This window comes from Sesamum indicum, linkage group LG1, assembly GCF_026168435.1.
Source record: "Sesamum indicum cultivar Baizhima isolate 11 linkage group LG1, ASM2616843v1, whole genome shotgun sequence".
Taxonomy (NCBI): Eukaryota; Viridiplantae; Streptophyta; class Magnoliopsida; order Lamiales; family Pedaliaceae; genus Sesamum; species Sesamum indicum.
The window spans coordinates 16,216,192-16,229,963 of record NC_142657.1 but is presented as its reverse complement, the minus strand read 5'-3'; the positions used below and the strand labels follow the sequence as shown (position 1 = coordinate 16,229,963).

General features: G+C 33.9%; 1 protein-coding gene across 1 annotated transcript; it reads left to right on the top strand.

Moving 5' to 3' along the window:
- Positions 1–4,688: 4,688 nt before the first annotated feature.
- LOC105163757 (homeobox-leucine zipper protein ATHB-15) lies at positions 4,689–11,218 on the top strand. The gene is made up of 18 exons (XM_011082214.3): positions 4,689–5,756; positions 6,026–6,185; positions 6,353–6,456; positions 6,584–6,674; positions 7,020–7,115; positions 7,203–7,316; positions 7,407–7,490; positions 7,594–7,749; positions 8,123–8,197; positions 8,318–8,424; positions 8,509–8,701; positions 8,999–9,184; positions 9,332–9,412; positions 9,582–9,716; positions 9,784–10,103; positions 10,293–10,398; positions 10,628–10,777; positions 10,942–11,218. The coding sequence occupies exons 1-18, from the start codon at positions 5,524–5,526 to the stop codon at positions 11,086–11,088; spliced, it is 2,538 nt and encodes an 845-aa protein (XP_011080516.1). The 5' UTR covers positions 4,689–5,523; the 3' UTR covers positions 11,089–11,218.
- The last annotated feature ends 2,554 nt before the right edge of the window (positions 11,219–13,772 follow it).

Genomic DNA, 13,772 nt, shown 5'->3' with positions numbered 1-13,772 from the left:
ATTGATTTGACTCCTCTAAATATAGTTTAGATAGGATTTTCCGTAAACATATAATGCTCGAAATGAAAAACGCACTTGTGATTAGTGCTCCAGATGTTGAATCCGCGTTAACAAAGTTCAAAACTGTGGGCGGCTTGTAAACACGATTTTACCGTAAAGTCTTGGCCGTCAGCAAGTTGGCAGCGAGGAGTAAGTAAGAAAATGAAGCAGCATTATGGCTATTGTTTGGTGCCAAATTAGTTTGTTGAGAAAAAGTCCAGCAATACCCACTGCTTTATCCCAATACTATCACACAATAATGTCTTCAAAATAACTAGGGATCGATGACAACGAATTTAATGACTAGGGATGACAATTGTTCATAATTGATTTAGATTCTCAGCAAAAATCTGACGTTTTGATCTATTGAAACCGACCACTTTAAGCTCCCTTACGTAGCTTCTTTCTTCATGCCTTGTGGGGTTAGAGCTTGATTAGGATTAGGAATTTAATTCCTAATGACTGTTAATTAATTGATCTTCATCCATTAACTTTTTATCTAAATAATTTAATTAATCTCATTAATTAAATTTAAAGTCAGAACTAGTTAATTCCATTTATCGGTACTTAAATGCAAAGCTAGTCAAACTAATTTGTGCAAGTATCAAATATATGTTCCATCAAGGATTTGTGTGTTCTAGGCTCCCTGTTCATTTAGATTGTACTTGTATCAAATATAATTTAATTGATAATTTTATTTTGCTCGGGTTCAATTAAATTATACTTAATTAATTACTCATAATTAATCTTTAATTAAAGAGTGTCCGTTATTATGGTGGTCATCTAGCAGTCTATGACACTGAGAATACGTGAATCATTGTGCAACCTGTGAGTTATGAGTTCCATGCAAATACAACCATTCTATTGCAAATCTCTCAACCGAAGTTTAGGACACTGAATTTGTTATCAATTCTCATACTGAATTTTGATATCTATATATATCTTAATCTACACTTGTGCTTTCCATTTTTTCAACATAGAAAAATACATTACCCTATTTGATCAAGTATCATGTCAATAGTCTTGGAGAATGCACATTGTAAAGAACATGGAAGATTCATCATCATCTCATGATGAACAATAAATACGATATTGGAACTCACATACATCTATACATTTTCTGACTATGTTTGAATATGATTTTTTATAGTTTCAGTAGAGACAGTAACTGCCTTAACCATGATGAAGTCATGGCAGCGCTATGCATAAGATTGCTGTGAAACCTCGAGTCTATGAACTACCTAGTGTACTATCGTAACGAGAAGAATCATATCACATTGCCTAGGCATAAATAAAGTTCCGTATGATATCTTCTATGGTTCGTTCAGTGAATCTGACAACCTCTTATCAAAATCTATTAAAGTATACAAAACGTCACACACAGTCATTTATGAACACGATACGCATCATATAAATGCAACAGTTAGTACAAGTCTTTATAGAATCATGATCAATGCCCGATCTTGATGGATTCTCGATTAAGAATGTTTTAAATCAAACCATAGAGATTGATTTCATGATTGTCATCATACAATACAACCCAACCCCACAATATATATGATCTAAGAGTTTCAATTAAATGCATGCAAGCTAATGTATTTTAGGCATATATAAGATAAAGATGGCTAAAGAACAATTCTCATTTAATTAACATTTATTATTTAAAAAAACCGTTCAAAATATATTACAATAAATCAAATATTGATTTGATGATCATCTATTCTATCATCATGACTGGCCGAGATCTCAATGTCAAACAAATTAATTAGCGTGTCCAACATATATAACAACATCTAAAATAAAATATATATTGCAATCGTGTCGGTACTGAGTCGTATTTTATATTTTTTAGATTTTTTGTGTTATAATATTTGTATTACATCGTGTTCATGTCCATATATTGCAAGTTATTAGATACTAATTAATATATTCTTCTAAATCTTAACATACACATATATGTATAAATTTATTTTGAAGGACCATACAATATTTTCTTATATATTTCTCTAATTATCATGACCACGTAAATTATTACTCATTTTTATTGTTAATAGAATCATAATATTAACATTAATTTTTTTTAATAACAATAAAAGTTAATGCTGCAGAAATAATAATTTACAGTTGAAAATATAAAAACAAATCTTCAGGCTGAGATGCGAATATCTCGCTCTCTTTAAGGAGATTCAAGTCCACTGCAACAAATTTCTCACTGGTCCAGCAATATCATTTTTAACTTGTTTCCTCTATAATACAACAGCCCGACAACGTCGTACGACTCTAACTCACTTTGGACAAGTAGTAGAGTCCAAAGCTCCACAAGAGAATAACACATTCCAACAACTAATATAACTCTCTTTTGTAATTACATGTAGTATATGTGTATATACGAATCTCAAAACTGTGTTTTAGGGGTTAAAAAATAAGAGCATAAAAAGAGTTTACTAAAACAAAAAATCAATCAAAATAGCAGTTTCAATCAGAAAAACAAATAGTTATGCTTATGCCGGCCCAACCAGAATTAACATTACAGATGATATATATATATATATATATAGATGTCACCATCTCCCACCATCCCAACATCCATCATCATCCACATCTCACTTTTCACTTGTCTTTTCACGTTTATTCCTCCACCTGCTTCCATTCTTATCACTCATCATCTCATGTCTCATGTCTCATGCTACATGTTATGCTGCATGCATACTACATGCATGGTACTAGATGATGATGATACAACGTCTCGTATCTGCCATACGGAATGTGTAGATAAAGACGATTCTTTTTTTCTTCTAAAATACAACCTGTATATACTTTTTTATTTAAAAATGTAAGTATACGAGTCTTTTGTTACTATCCATTTAAAAGATGAATCCATCATAATCCAAGTAATATTCAATTTTAAAAAATAAAAAATATATTCATTTTATTTAAATATTTTCATGAACCCTACAGTGATCAAAATAAAAATATTATACTTTTTATCTCTTAAAATTTTATTTGAAATTATCTGTCCATGTTGGACAGATAACAAAACAATACGTATTTCACGACTATGCAAGTGACGAATAAATAACAAACACTTAAAATCCTTAGCCAAAACTAGTAATAAGATCAATATCCTACATGCAAATATATTTTTAATTGATTTTGAAGACTAAAAATGAATATTTAAAGTTACAGAAAATGTAAAATAGGGTAAACTACAACCATATTATCTCAAATTTGACATAATTATAAATATTCTTAATTTTAACAGTCCTCTTATAATGAGCCCATTTTATTAGCTTTCGTCAGATTGTCATTCAATTTTTTTTGAACTGTTCAAAATGCTAATTTGAATTATAAATTATAATTTCATATATTTTTTTGAATTTTTTAAAATATTTTTAAAAGACTAATATATTTTGTGATTTATTGGTATTTATGATTTTACAATCATCGAGATAGTATTTATAATTATAATAAATTTAAAAAAAATAGCGATAATTACCCTAAAAAATAATAATGATAGCAATATATCGTATGGTATATTTTATGGAAATAGAGTAAAAACGAGGATATGCGCATGCAAAACCTATCATCATGGTGTCCTCTATGACCCACGCAATCCCCCTCCCATACCTCTATGCTTTTTACCTCTTCATATCCCCTATATGCCCTTCCTCACTCCATCTATTTACCCTCTTGCCATTCATATTCTTGTCTTATTTTTTATTTTTTATTTTTTATTTTTTTGGGTGTGTATTAGTCAATACATCATATAATAGTTGCGTGTATATAATCAAATTAAATACAATACAATTTTTTAACAACAAAAATCAACATAGAATTAAAAATAGATAAAGTGATTAATATAAGTGAAGTTGCAGGATAAACATGATAGTATATTGACGGCTACATGAATTATATAAAATAAATAAGTAATTGTATTAGTACAAATATTTGAGGATGTAATTGATGCATTAAAATTTAGTGTTGCGATGTCATAAATTATTAGTTGTTAACGAAAAGTTGCTTTTCTTTTTATATATATATACTAGTATAAATATATATAGAATCTATACCATTGTATGTCAGAATTGTGAAATAATTCGAGTATAAACAACCGGATTTTGTTTAAAAAGTAAGATTAGACCTAAATCTCACAATTAAAAGAATGTGAATTGATATTGAGTCCAAAAACATGAGTGTTTTTAATCATTATATATTTTGGTACATATATAATTATTGCATCAACAAAATTTTTTATTTTTGAACTATTAAAATATTTGATATATCGACTTTATTTAAAATTATGGGTTTGAGTCCTATTGTGTGAGTATTTGTCTCACCTTTATATGGGTTTATTATAATTTATTATTTTATAATTTTTAGTTGTATTAATGTATTATTTAATTATTTAATTCATCTAAATATTAATATGATAATGTAATTATAATTTCTATATTTAAAAAAAATGAAAAGAAAAGCAAAGGAAGTAGAATAATAAACTCAGCATCTACCCCACAGAGAAAGGACAGTTTGGTCCTGACAGCAGTCCCATTCATAAAATATTCCAAATCCAGTGTCTGCCTACACAGCACAGTATCAACACCACAGTGTCTGAACCTACATACCTATATATATGTACACACATACATACGACAATATAAAAAGTGAAAAAGAAGCTGAGGAGCCAATGGAGAAACCACAGTAACACAGCTGAAAAAACCCATCCAGAGAATAGTGCAAGGCTCCACCAAGCTAGCACTGCTCCTTTTTCCTTTCCATTTTCATTACCAACAACTCCTTTTTCAGTTTTCATATCATGTCATCACCCCAGATCCATTTTCTCAGACTTCTGTGCCTGTAATCATGTGATGTATGCGTACATGCATGGGGAATCTCCTTTGATTTGGTTCTTGGAGCTATGGGATGTTGTTTGTGGTTTGCTTGTTCTGTTTGGGTTCGGACTTTGAGGCTCTGAGCTTGGATCTTTGCTTGTACTAGGGTTTTTGTGGTGGGGTGTTTTGAATTCTTGAATCAGTAATTATGAAGAGAAGCTTGTGGGATTGGAGGCATCCGTGGTGGATGGAAGATATGATGTGAAGAAGAATTTTTTCTTTTTGGGATTTTTATCTTGTGGATGTGTGATTCTGGGCCGTTTCTTTTTTTGTTAATCTTTTTTTCATTTCAGCAATCTTTTGTCCTTTACGCATCAAGATTTCTTGCTTTCCGTGATTAATTATAAAAAAAGTTCATAGTCCTGATCCTGAATCAGAAACATTCTCCCTTTTCCGCTCTGAGTATGGTGTTCGTTAGCCGAAGAAAAACTGTGGGTGTATGCTTGAGGACTTAGAACTTTTTATTTTCTGATAAAAGGATGAATTCTTGTTAATAGCCCACAAAGTGTTTGAACCTTTGCGGCAGTGAAAATAATTTAATTGGAGTTCAGGATTGGTTGGTTTCTTGAATTAATTGAGATTGAGATTTCGAGAGATGGCAATGTCTTGCAAGGACAGTAACAAGGCGGCTGCAGCTGCTGCGGCGGCGGCGAGCATGGATAATGGTAAGTACGTGCGCTATACCCCTGAGCAGGTTGAAGCCCTTGAGAGGCTATATCACGAGTGCCCCAAGCCGAGCTCCATGCGCCGCCAGCAGCTCATTCGTGAGTGCCCTATTTTATCTAACATTGAGCCTAAGCAAATCAAAGTATGGTTCCAGAATAGAAGGTACTTTCTCTTTTCACAAAATTGTTGCTTCTTTTGGTACTACAATTTGATTGTTGAGTGGAACGACAAGCTTGGATCTGTTATTACCATAGGGGATTATTGATAGTTCCCCCTTTTTAATAATTTTTCCTATATTTTGAGTTATGTGTTTCCTGTGTAGGTTACTCTGTTTAATTTCAGTTTATGTTCCATCTATTTAAAAGTGCTGAATTTTATGGTTTAAGTTTTAGTTACAGGAGTTTTGAGTTAATACCGTTTTGGAAATACAGATGCAGAGAGAAGCAAAGGAAAGAAGCTTCAAGGCTTCAAGGAGTGAATAGGAAGCTGACAGCCATGAATAAACTCTTGATGGAGGAGAATGATAGGCTGCAGAAACAGGTGTCACAGTTGGTTTACGAAAACGGCTACTTTCGCCAGCATGCTCCAAGTGTGAGAAATCTTGAAACTCACTTTTTAATAAAACTCCAAGATTTCAACCTTAACATTCTCAGTTGTAGCAATATTCTTGCCTTTTAACCTCACAATTTGGCATAATCTGCACTGATTTTGAATGGGGTTTCAGAAAATTGACATGGTTAATTTATGTTCCTTTCAAGAATGCACTTGCTACAAAAGATACAAGCTGTGAATCAGTGGTGACGAGTGGTCAACAACACCACCTGACGCCTCAGCATCCACCAAGGGATGCAAGTCCTGCAGGGTGAGTAATTCTTGATAGGGAGAAAGGTTATATGTGTCTTTAATCAGGCTGTGTGACCCCATTGCTTTGTGGTGCATGTTTGTGGGTAGCTTATGGTGTTCTTGTTTGCTTTTTGTATTTCTCCCAGGCTTTTGTCCGTTGCAGAAGAGACTCTAACAGAGTTTCTTTCAAAGGCCACTGGAACTGCTGTTGAGTGGGTCCAAATGCCTGGAATGAAGGTACAATGGTTGTTGGAATTGTAACTAAGTAGTATTATTTATTTTGTCATGATGCATACGATGTGACAGTGTTTATGATTCATATGCCAGTTATACTTTGACATGCATGCATGCATGAACACATACAAAGATTATTCATTCTTTAATATATTAAGCCTTTGCATGTTTATTAAAATCACTTGCCGTAGATTTATTTCATATAACTATTTATGTTTTTGCGTAAATGGTGGGCATAAACTCAGAATAGAGGGTCCATCGTTTGCATAAAAATGGCAATGGGTTTCTTTGCTGAATTTTGAACTGGATATTAGCATTTTGACATTGATATTTTATTAATTGGAGTAGCCTGGTCCGGATTCCATTGGAATCGTAGCTATTTCTCACGGTTGCACTGGTGTGGCAGCAAGAGCTTGTGGTCTGGTTGGTCTAGAGCCCACAAGGGTAAGCTCACTATCTTCAAGTTTCTTCCTGATATCTGGTGTTACTTTAAGTACAAAAGGAAGAACTGATTACCAATGTATATTTCAGGTCGCAGAAATCCTCAAGGATCGGCCTTCATGGTTTCGCGATTGCCGATCTGTGGATATTCTTAATGTGCTGCCTACTGCCAACGGTGGAACCGTAGAACTTTTATATATGCAGGTGGTTGTTATCATAATTAAGGTGTTTCTTTTTGTTGGACGTTGCCTTTTATGTACACATTCTAATTGGCTTATGTACTTGAAATTTTAGTTATATGCGCCAACAACTTTGGCGCCGGGTCGCGACTTTTGGTTGTTGCGCTATACTTCCGTCATGGATGATGGCAGTTTAGTGGTATGTGAACCCTAAACTCTTTCTTTTCTGGTGGGTTTTATTTAGGTTTTTTGGATGAAATCAATTTAAGGCAACAATTCTATTGGTTTTCCTAATATTACAGGTTTGTGAAAGATCACTTAGCAATACTCAAAATGGTCCGAGCATGCCACCTGTGCAGAACTTTGTGAGGGCAGAGATGTTGCCTAGTGGTTACCTAATTAGACCTTGCGAAGGAGGAGGATCAATAATCCACATTGTAGATCACATGAATTTGGAGGTAATACTTTTTCTGCCATGTCCAACAGTGTACTCCCTCAGTTGTGTTTTTCTTCGTTCCTTCAGTTTTCCAGCACATCAGTAAATTCCTCATGAATTGATTGCTGAAACGACATCAAAAGAAAATCTCATTTTATTAGAGCCATTGCTGTATGTTTTCTTCTTGATGAATCATAGTTGGAGATATTTCCATTTTGGTTGCTCAGAATTGTTTAGTTTTTATTGACAGTGCAAAAGGCTGAAAACAGAAAGCATCGGATTTTTTCTTTTTTTGGGATGAATAGAAAGCGTTGAATTGTTTTATATGGACAAAACGCTTTTGTTTCCGTGTGCTTGCAACTTTACTATGTTAGCATTCCATTCTTTTTTACTAGGCATGGAGTGTTCCTGAGGTGCTCCGCCCACTCTATGAATCTTCAACAGCGCTTGCCCAAAAGACCACCATGGCGGTGAGAATTTTCTATTACTTTCATTAATACATTACGAAACAGACACAGATATGCTAGATGTGTAGTTTCGTTACCCCAATTGATGTCTTTCCTTCTCGTTGTCTCTGTATCCTGGTGCAGGCTCTTCGTCAACTTAGGCAGATAGCTCAGGAAATTTCCCAGTCTAATGTAGGCAACTGGGGCCGAAGACCAGCAGCTTTACGAGCACTTAGCCATCGGCTGAGCAGGTTGGGCTAATTCTACTCCTTTTGGAGTCTGCTTTTAGTTCTATTATTTTCTTGCTGTGCATAATTTTGTTCACAATTATACAGGGGATTCAATGAGGCTCTTAATGGACTTAGCGACGAGGGATGGTCGTTGATAGCTAATGATGGCATAGATGATGTTACAGTTCTTGTGAACTCCAATCCAGAAAAGTTGATGGGCTTAAATATCTCTTTCGCAAATGGATATGCCTCTGTTTGCAATGCTGTCTTGTGTGCAAAAGCATCTATGCTTTTACAGGTCGGTTCACTTTACATGTATATACTAATTTGAACTTTTTATTATTTTTTATTTTGGAAAAGAGATTCGCTAGGGAGTGGGAGTTAAAATGGCCCTCGGGCAATCACATTCTTTTTATTTAGTTTTAGAATTCTTTTTAGATATTAATTATGATTGCGGTGGAGTTTGATTTATTTTGAAATTTATGACGGCAGTGACCTACTATTTTACTCAGGTCATCCATAAATTCTGCTATTATTATTATTATTTGTTGCCTACGAGTCTCTCATTCAGTATTTCTTCTTTGTTGGGTTTCAGAATGTGCCTCCTGCAATACTAGTCCGGTTTCTACGGGAACATAGGTCAGAATGGGCAGACAGCAGCATTGATGCTTACTCAGCAGCTGCTGTTAAAGTTGGTCCAAATACTTTGTTAGGGGCCCGAGTTGGTAATTTTGGGGGTCAAGTTATCCTTCCATTGGCTCAGACTATAGAGCAAGAAGAGGCAAGTTAATTGAATTGACTAATCTTTATGTCCAAACTTTCATTGTCTACTTATATGCTCGTGTAATCTAATATTCATTGGTTTAAGATGGTATTAGTCTTTGTCGCATTTTGACGCAAGTGTTACGCATTCCATGATGCTTAATAGCTGCTGGAGGTGATTAAGCTGGAAGGTGTTGCCCATTCTCCTGAAGATGCAATGATGCCGAGGGACATTTTCCTCTTGCAGGTACATTTTGTTCTCAAATTTCTGTCCTATTTCAAGACAGGAAAGATAAGTGTGTTTCTTAAGAGGGCAGAAATAGGCCTATTTATTTTAGGAGTTGAGCATTTATTTGAGCTGAAAGGAGCAAAATCTTCATTTGTTCTTCTGGTGCTTGTCTCTTGAAATTTGGCAGCTATGTGGTGGGATGGATGAAACTGCCGTTGGCACGTGTGCTGAACTCATATTTGCGCCAATTGATGCCTCTTTTGCTGACGATGCTCCTCTCCTGCCCTCTGGTTTCCGCATCATTCCTCTTGATTCCAGCAAGGTGAGTGTTCAAATGAAATTTGAATGTTTCTGATGAATAACTCTTGAGTAGCTGCAATATTATATAGGAAGCTTCCAGTCCAAACCGTACCTTGGACCTTGCTTCTGCTCTTGAAAGTGGGACGGCTGGCAATAAGCCGTCGAACGACCTTGCTGTTACCAGCTGCACCACAAGATCCGTCATGACAATCGCCTTTCAGTTTGCATTTGAAAGCCACATGCAAGAAAATGTTGCATCAATGGCCCGACAATATTTACGCAGCATTATATCATCAGTTCAACGGGTGGCATTAGCTCTCTCTCCATCTCACCCAGGTTCTGGTCTTCGATCACCGCTTGGGACTCCTGAAGCACATACCCTTGCTCGTTGGATTTGCCAAAGTTACAGGTGCTTAGTACTGCCTTTTGATTTTCAAAGTACTAACACATGAACTTAGACAACCATGACTCATCTTTTTCCATGACACAAGCATGTAGCAAAATCATCTCCGGTCATGGGATTAGTTCAAAGGAGTACGCCCAAACACCCCTGCATTTCAATTGCCATAACTAAATAAGTTTGATCTCGATCTTGTAGGAGCTATATGGGCGTGGAGCTTCTCAAATCTAGCGGTGAAGGGAGTGAATCCATCCTTAAAGCACTATGGCAATACTCGGATGCCATTTTGTGCTGCTCCGTTAAGGTAATATTTCAATATATCTCTCTATCCGACTTGTCGACTAAGGTTGCAAGTTCATACGCATGTAGCATTAAATCAATGGCTCTGACTATCACTTCTTTTCCATTTTATACTGCTAAGTTTCTTGGTTAAGAGTTTGAACTGTTTCTAAAAAGATGCTTCCATTTTTGCCGGATGGTCGGTATTTCTGTTCTTTATCTTATTCTAGCGATAATCCTGTGAACTTTTCCAGGCGATGCCCGTTTTTACATTTGCAAACCAGGCCGGTCTTGACATGCTCGAAACAACCTTGGTTGCTCTTCAAGACATATCTCTGGAGAAGATTTTCGATGACCATGGGAGGAAAAACCTCTGCTCTGAGTTCCCACAGATAATGCAACAGGTCTGTTAAACACTAATCATAGTCAAGCCCGAAAAAAAACCTTAAAACTTCAATAAACTGGCATTATTAAATAAAATTTGAGTCTGAGTTTAGATTTCTGAGATACAATTTTTGATAGTATTATTTAAGGGTGCGCCCAGGTGTTAATTTGCGATTTGCTACAGGGTTTTGGAACGCTCCAGGGTGGCATATGTCTGTCGAGCATGAGCAGGCCGATTTCATACGAGAGAGCAGTAGCCTGGAAAGTCCTGAACGAAGACGACAACGCTCATTGCTTGTGCTTTATGTTCATCAATTGGTCCTTCGTCTAATTTTATGGTTGATAGCTATTAGAGACAGAAAATAGTTAAATGTCTTCATTTGTTTTTGCTGTTTATGACACAAAAACTCCTTGTTTGATCTTGCTGTTGCTTTTGTTCAATGTGAAATGCTGTTTGTGGAGATGGTTTAACTCTATTTTCTTGCCTGCCCGAAGTTCTTGATCGGTACCAGAGAAATTTTCCCATGCTGCTGTTTATATCAATACAAATGTTTTATTGCAAATCAATATTCCATATCTTATTTTATTTAGTATGTAAATACTTAACGTGTATAAAATTTATGTTATTTATATATTTCAGAAAATATTTAATAAAATTGGGCTTGTGTTTACATGCAAATTTTATTTCTTCTTGTAAGAAATATGAGCAAATCGATCGACATTCGACCACATGTAGGAACAAGGAAGTTCAAATCAAATTAAACTTAGGTAATAATTATTTTTACATCTCGTAATTTATGGTTTAATTATATAAGTAAGGGATAATTATGTTTCCTTCTCTGGTTTGCTATAATTACTTATATATTTCTTGTAGTTTGAAATATTATACCTAACATTTCTAAAATTTGCTTCCATCTAATAAATAAGTTCATTCGTTGATTAAAATTCATCAAGTTTGTTGATATTGAAAAAAAACTGAATGAAATTGATATTTAGCTTGATTGATATTGTAGATCAAATAATTTTCTTCTGATTAAACCACTCTTATAACGGTGAAAATCTACCTTCTCACATATTAACTCGTGAAGACGTATGAGGGTAATTTGATCATAAAAATATTTATTTTACCTATGATAAATCAATAATAAGTCAATCGAATATAAATATAATTCTTTTTCTATTTTATAATTAATAACAACAAATTCGGTGAATTTTGACTAGAGAAACTTATTTGTTAGATGAAAGCAAACCTCAAGAGTGCTAAATGTAATTTTTCAAACCACTGGGTTTATGTGTAATTATACTAAACCTTAGGGGAAGAAAGTGTAATTATTCCTATAAGTTACTTCTATTTTTTGTGTAGTTACAGAAATCACTCATGGTAGTTAAAATATATGAATAGTTTGTGTAATGTTGTCAACGTCTTTAGGGTGCGTATGTGTAAATTTTTTTAAAAATAAGGATGGTTTGTGTAAATAATATAATTTTTTTTTTTTAAAGTAGAGATAATTTATGTAAATAAAATATAAATCAAGAAATAAAATTTTAAGATGAGGCAGTAGACCATGAATTTAAATTAGACAAAGATAGGGTAAATAACATTTTTGATCCCATAAGTTAAAGCCGTTTCACTTTCGGTCCCATTCATTAAGGGATTAGCACTTTTAATTCCGTAACTTACAAAAATTAACACTTTTTAGTCATCATCCACTATAAATCAAGAAATAAAATTCTCTCTTCTCTTAAAACATTGAATCTTATTCTCCCCACATTTCTATAAGTTAAAACCAAGTAGAAGCAATACAAAGAATCATGCCTTCTACAAGTGAATCAAATAGGCCAAAATGAAGCACTCATATGCTACTATTGAAAAAAGCCTCAGTTTTTTCTCTAACCAAAAATATTTAACGGCAACATGTTAGGCACGGGACCTTCATCATTAGATTGTAGATGAAAAGATGCATGAAAATAAAAAAATGCTAATTTTTGTAAATTATAGGACTAAAAGTTCTAATCCCATAATGAATGGGACCAAAAGTGACATGGACCTAACTTGTGGGACTAAAAATGCTATTTCTCCAACCAAGATACAACAACAGATTATTTAGGCAAAATTTCACTTTAAGTTCTGTAACTATAGGTATGATACACTATTTGTCCTTTATCTTTTGAATAAAAATATTTATTCTTGTAATTTAGATATTTTTGACACATTTAGTTGTAATTATTGATAAAACAAATTTAGTCATATATGTATTTTACTAAAAACACATTTAGTCCTGCATGTTTAATAAGTTTAACACTTTTAATCATGTTATTTCTGAAAAAAAAAAAAAATGGTGGCTGGAAAAAGTTAAATGAAATGCACGCGCAGCTTTGTGGGGTTTCCACCTACTTAATGTTATTTCTCACAAGAAAAATACACACATCCTCAATATCCGAAACCCTAATTTTCTTCCAAAATTTCTAGTTTCTACTTAAAAACTCTAATTTTTCTCCCAAATTTCCCCCTAACTCTCTTCTTGAAATCCCCTCTCCAACATTCTTCAAAATTGCAAGCTTTCTGTCCTCCTTGTCTTCGGTTATGCCTCCAAATTCCAATCAAACAGATTTCTCTGTGTTTTCTTCATTTGATTTGCATAGATTCGAAGAATTTTGATGATTTTTTGTGTGTTAGTTCTTGAAGTTTCTTGTTGGTAATCATTTGGGGGTTTGAAAAATTAGTGCTGAAATGAGGAATTAGGGAAGGGCTCGTGAAATAAAAAGGTCTGATAGTATTTAGTAATTAACGCTTGAAATCATGAGTTTTTTTTCCGGTATCATATTTCAGTCATCGTTAAAGTAGAATTAAAAGTGTCATACTTGTTAAACATACAAGATTAAATATATACAGGACTAAATTTATTTTGTCAATAGTTATAGGACTAAATGTGTCAAAAGTATCTAAATTACAATACTAAATATGTTTATTCAAAAAATAAAGAACAAATAGTGTAACACACCTAAAGATATAGG

Excerpts from the sequence above, each read along its gene's own strand:
- LOC105163757 (XM_011082214.3), top strand. The coding sequence starts at position 5,524 with ATGGCAATGTCTTGCAAGGACAGTAACAAGGCGGCTGCAGCTGCTGCG. Across the intron at positions 6,457-6,583 it reads AGGGATGCAAGTCCTGCAGG|GCTTTTGTCCGTTGCAGAAG; the intron begins GTGAGTAATTCT and ends TATTTCTCCCAG. Across the intron at positions 10,104-10,292 it reads TGGATTTGCCAAAGTTACAG|GAGCTATATGGGCGTGGAGC; the intron begins GTGCTTAGTACT and ends TCGATCTTGTAG.